General features: G+C 31.3%; 1 protein-coding gene across 1 annotated transcript in view; it reads right to left on the reverse strand.

Moving 5' to 3' along the window:
* Positions 1–99: 99 nt before the first annotated feature.
* LOC119829015 (DNA-directed RNA polymerase II subunit RPB1-like) overlaps positions 100–6,123 on the reverse strand; it is a 9,105-nt gene continuing 3,081 nt past the window's right edge. Inside the window, exon 2 of the mRNA XM_038351370.1 lies at positions 100–1,485. Coding sequence (XP_038207298.1) covers positions 388–1,485 — 1,098 coding nt within the window. The 3' untranslated portion in view covers positions 100–387. The remainder of the gene's footprint in view (positions 1,486–6,123) is intronic.

Genomic DNA, 6,123 nt, shown 5'->3' on the forward strand with positions numbered 1-6,123 from the left:
TAGTATTAGATATTGGTATATCAACGTCGTTTTATTAAATATTTCGCTAATTTTTACCATAACGCAATTAAAACAACTATAATTCATAAAAAATAAATATAACAAACATGCAATTCTTTATTTAAATAAATTACAAATAATTAAGAGCAGTCTTAACTTTTATCTTAAATGTACTAAAGTTATAATTAGATATTTTAATGATAAGAATAAAATAAATTATTATATAGCAAGAGTTTAAATAAATTGTGAGAAAGTTGGTCAATCTTCCATGACGCCTGAATATCTTCAATAGAATTAAATCTTTGAAATTGGACACAATTCTGTCAGAACATGATATCTATTTACAATTTTTTGTACATATTTTACGAGAAGAGTCGAATGATTTTACTATTTTTTATCAACTATGCTAAACGCATCGTTTAAGTTTTGTGGACTGAAGGCTATATTGCCGTTTTTATAATTAACGTATGGGGATATGTTTGCTGATACAGCAACATCCGGGTCTACATAACCTGGTGCCGAAGAATCATCATCATCAGAATACGGCGATTCATTCATAGAGGTATAACTTTTATGTACAACTCGGGCCGGCGGTTCTGCATATTTACCCCCTACTAATACTTCTTCTTCATCCTCAGTCCTTGTTTTCTGTGGTTTTCTTGGCCTCGTTGCTATTATGCTATCTATGTAGTATGGCTTTTTCTTTCTTTCATATAAGCTCGAGTCGTCTTCCTGGCGGTATTTATATCGGTCTAAATATGGATTCAAAGTGTCATCTTCATCAGGCGATGATGGGTCGAATAGGTTCTCCTGCTCCCTGAATGCAGGATGTTTATGGGAGTATGCGTAATTTGTGTCTATCTGTTCATGTTGCATTGCGTTCCAATTTTTGAACTCTTGGCCAAATTTGTTTGCTTCCTCGTCAAAGATTGTTGGGTTAATAACATCTTGAGCTGTCTCATATGGATCATAAAGTGGCTTCACTGGACCATTGTAGATTTCAACCGGCGGTTCTCCGAATGACATTTTGGGGCTGTGGAAGTCTTGATAGAAATCGCGTGGGGGTTCCCCGAAACCTGTTGGTTCGGATGTGAAATAGGCGCTGTGGTACTTCTTCTTTGGAGGCCCATAAACTGGCTTGTAGCTTGGCTTTGGCGGGCCGTACCTCGGTTTAGTCGGGCGTTTCTTGAAACTCGGTGGCCCGTATTTGGGTGGAACTGATTTCTTATATTTCTTTACTGGCTTTCTCGGCGGTTTTGATGATCTGTACTTGGTCCTAGGAGGACCATATTTCGGGCGCGGGCTATGTCTTTGGCTTGATACTCTACGGTAAATTGCTTTTGGTTTATGTTTGTGAATAGGCTCTAATGGATATTTATTAAATAACAATACAGCTTCACGTTTACTGATATTATGTTTTTTTGTTTCTTCTTGGAGTTCCTGTTTTTCATCTTCACTCCTTACATGCGATGCCATTAGCACTACCTGTAATTTTAAATCATTTTATTTTAAGTGAAGTTAAAATTGCTATAAAATAAATATTACACGTAAGGGTAAATTTCAATTTTACGCTTCTGCATAAAAAATCAAAACTATTCCTTTAGGGACAATAATTCCCCATATCCTTTATTCCTTATATCCTATAGGGAATAAGGGATATGGGGAAGTTCATATAGTTTGTACTTATTATTCTGTGATGCAGTGCCTTAATTTGAGCTAATACGATGTAGTACGTAGTTTGTACTTTCTCGCATTTCTGAAGTGTTAACAAAGAAATGAAACATGGATAAATATCAAGAGGAATGAAAAATATTCTAAAGTTACAAAGTGTGCTGAAAATAGATAACATTCGAATCAGGTCATAAATAATTAAAAGCTTAAAATAATTATTACATTAAATTCAAACAATGTAAATATTTTCTACGATAGTAACACTCTTTAAAATTACTCGTATTCATAATTATCATTGAATTCCCTTGCTTAATTAAAATGATTGAAGTATGCCCGTGTCCCTGTGGAGCAAATGAATCTCACATTTGTTTCACTTGTTGCTTTTCTTTACTATAAGTACATAATTAGCTTTCTATTCTCAATAAAATAAGTTTTCAACTCATTCAAGGCACTAAATTGAGGAGATGTGATATTAAATTAAGGTACGTAAATGTTTCATGAAATAAAATATTTTCTGTAGGTTCGTACTTCTATATCGGCAACGAATTCAGCGAAAAAATGTGCATTGTGTGAATATAAATTGCTAGCGGTGTGCCATGGTTTCGGTCGTGGTACATATCAATATCGAATAGCACTCAGAATTTTTCGTGTCAACCTAATCATACCTTAGATTATAGCGTGCAAAGAAAGAAACTCTTCCATTCGCTATTATTAATATAGATAGGCAATAATATATTATGTATTCCATTTTAAACTAATAACTATTATTATATGAAAATAGCAGTGGTTGTTATCAAGATTGTTAAATGATTGATCTATAATAGGTAGTTAATATAACACTTGTGACATGATAAAATCATGATTAATTCCAGCAAAGAAAATCTTAATTCTTTTACAATTGGTATTAGTATGTGCATAATATATATACTTTTGAATAACTGTTAGTTTAAGTAACATTTATTCTAAAATATACATTTTCGCATTGTTAAAAAATGCTCTATCATGCCATATACAACAATAATTACCATACAAAACTTATTTTTTACATATATTCAAAACAACGTACTCGGATTTCACTTTCTCTAATAAAACGGAGATAGTTTACCAGGCGACTAGTTTAAAATTTTTAGAAATTTCAAATAGCAATTTTCGTTTGAAATATTATGTAGGCTTAGAATCTGTTGCTTGAATTATGAAGCCATAAATTCAAACGACTTAATGGTCGTCTTACGAACGAGTCTATTTTTGTATTGATTGGTTGTAATCTTATATATAAAATTCTCGTGTCACAATGTTAGTCTCTATACTCCTCCGAAACGGCTTGACCGATTCCTATGAAATTTGGTAAGCATATTGGGTAGGTCTGAGAATCGGCTAACATCTATTTTTTATCCCGATATTCCTACGGGATACGGACTTACGCGGGTGAAACCGCGGGGCGCAGCTAGTTATTTTATATAAAAATTATATTTAACTAGCAATTATTTTCAATTTTACTAGTGTTAAACATACACCGTGATAGTTACTTAAATATGCATAGCAGATCAAAATTGAAATGACTTTAAGGTGAAACTAACAAAAGTAGAATATTCTAATAAATAACACGAAGGAATCGTCTAAGAGATTATTAAGAAATACTTTTAGCAATTAGATTGAATTATTACAAAGTTGTTTGATATTAGATAGGCACGTTGGTCTCTATGAAGTTGGCTGGTAAATTATCTTTTTGCATCCATAATATGTTCTTCCGTTATGACTGAACGAAGAAAATTATGGTTAAGTTCAACGACTGCTATACCGCAACTATCTAAACTATGTGTAGTTGAAGAGTTTGTTTGTTTGCATCTGCTAATCTCAGCAACTAGTCGTTCGAACTGACAAATTAGTTTTGTGTTAGATAATAGTCTTCTTACTTCTGGAGGATGGCGTGGGTGAAACTAGAATAAACTGATTTTAACCAGTTATGCCCAACTGGTTAAGACCAGTTTATTCTAAGAAATAGATTCAGTAGTAGTTTAAAAAACTAACTTCTTCGTCTTCGCTTCGCCCGGATCGAGACAAAATAAGAAAAAAATTCAATAATATATTCAACCTATAATCTATGCTTGATAGCGATGTAGCTTCGTAATAATATAATAATGTTTAAAATCGATTATGAACTAAACAAACTACGCAAAAGGAAACAATATTACAACTTACAAAAGACTTTTTGCATTGTAGATTTTTCGTTGACGATGTATGAAAATATATGAAATATATGAAAATCTAGAATTTAAATGGGACACAGGACATTATATCAGTAGAAGATCGTAATAATCAAGAAACTAGAAGTAACCGAGTTTAATTTCACTATAATTTTCTTTTTGTTGACATGAAAGCAGTAACCACATTATAATCTCTCTCTCGTCATAAGAAAGTCTGTTGAAACCGAATCCTTAGAATGGGTATAGCATATCATTGAGAATTAGGACAAATTGCCCATGACCTAGTTTATTGAGTTGATATTTATTAATATAATTTATATTTTGTTGTAAAAAACATAATATGTAATAAAACTTTTTAGTTACGATCTTTTTAAGCTAAAGCGAAAGTTATAGTATATAAAATAGAAAAAAAATCCAAACTATAAAAATGTAAATTCTACTGGTAGGTATACTTTGTATACACTACCGGCCCGCCTGGCTTCACCTGCAGTACATTTTTTCCTATCCAAAAGAACCTTTCTTCGTTTTAACAGAAACGTCGAAAAAGAATTAGCCGAATCGGTCGAGCCCTTATGTATAAAGATAATTGGATGCAGTTGTTTGGATATCGCGCGACGCTCTTGCGTACATAATAAATAAATAAATAAAGGTAAGAATGTGATTATTTATATCATACATTAACCAAATTTTCATAACAACGACAGTCAACATTTGAAACTCTTAATAGGTGTCATGATTTTCTAGTAAAATTTTCGTCGAGTACGTGATTAAGTTTGGAGGTAGTTTCTTGTAAAACCGCATATAATATGATTAATGATATCATGGGAGTGTTAATTATTAGAATTGTATAATCACACACATAAAAAACCTAAAAATTAAAAGTAACAGTTAGGAAAGTTCTCTAATTGGCACGTACAGTTAAATGTTTAAAACGTATTATAAAAGTTGTTATCTCTTGATCGCGGTTTAATTGCATATAATAGTTTTACACACTATAAGAATGAAACTTTGTAATACAACCTTACATGATTATCCCTTAGTAACCATAATTCTGACAAATAAATGATCAGTAAATAAGATTATTTTTTGGATTATTCTTGATATCGAAGGTTTTCAGAAAATATATTTTGTGTAGAATTGTTATTTTATAAAACGTTTCATATATTTTGTTTCGATTTTTAGTTGTCAACGATATAAATTAAGGTAATAATGATTATGTTCCAATTTATATTTATTATTATTTTTTCATTTATTATTTATTATTAATGATTCATTAGACAGCAAAGTAAGAAGTAAAATCCTCTTAGAAAGACATATGTAATGGGTCTTATTGATCAATCGAATATTCCCACTTTCTATATAATATGTAGGTAGATAACTTTCTTCGCAAATCGGTCAGCTGACTAGCATTGTCACTACTATCCTCTACCACAATTAATCTTATGAATTCCACTTCCTTATTAAACTGCAATTGCTAGAAATTAAAAATATAAGTTATACAAATGAAATTAAAATGTTTGTATGTTACTTGCAGTTGAATATTAAATTCTTTAGATTGGATAGAATATACTACATATTCCTGATTGATTTCTGACTTTTGAGGAAATGGCTGCAATAATCTCCAAATGAAACCCTAATTTATCTAGAACTTTATTCAATGGCCTAACCTTTATATGGTTTTGTGATAGCACGATTGCGATGTTGCGATGTTCATCATTTGAAATTACTATGAAAACTTTGTAGATATATATATTTGTCACTACTAGTTACAAGTGTTCGTCCCGGTTTCACCCGTGGTACATGTATAGACTATATCACTCAGTGTTGCAAATGCAGCTTCCTAAAGGTGAAAGAATTTTTCAATCGGTTCAACCGATCAAACGTGATGGTGTGACCAAGGTTCCTCTTGGGGATTCATCAGGGAATCATTTATATATAGATAGTAATATAGATTATCTATCATACACTGAAGATTTATATAACTAACTAATCCTCGCTGTTTCTTCCTTATCGCGCGATGTATATGATGTTATATGGCCTTCCTCCTTAAATTGACTATTTAAAACTGAGAGAATTTTTCAAGTAGTTCTAGAATAAAATTGAAAAAAGCAGCAAATATGAAATATAATTGCATTTTTTGACATTGTATTTTAGCTTCAATAGGATTAATTAAGATAGTGATAGTATACAAATCCAGCTGTGTCAAGATATTTCAGGTTTTTATGAAAAACAATCTTAATGCAATCTT

The sequence above is a fragment of the Zerene cesonia genome, chromosome 9, assembly GCF_012273895.1.
Source record: "Zerene cesonia ecotype Mississippi chromosome 9, Zerene_cesonia_1.1, whole genome shotgun sequence".
In the NCBI taxonomy this organism is placed as follows: Eukaryota; Metazoa; Arthropoda; class Insecta; order Lepidoptera; family Pieridae; genus Zerene; species Zerene cesonia.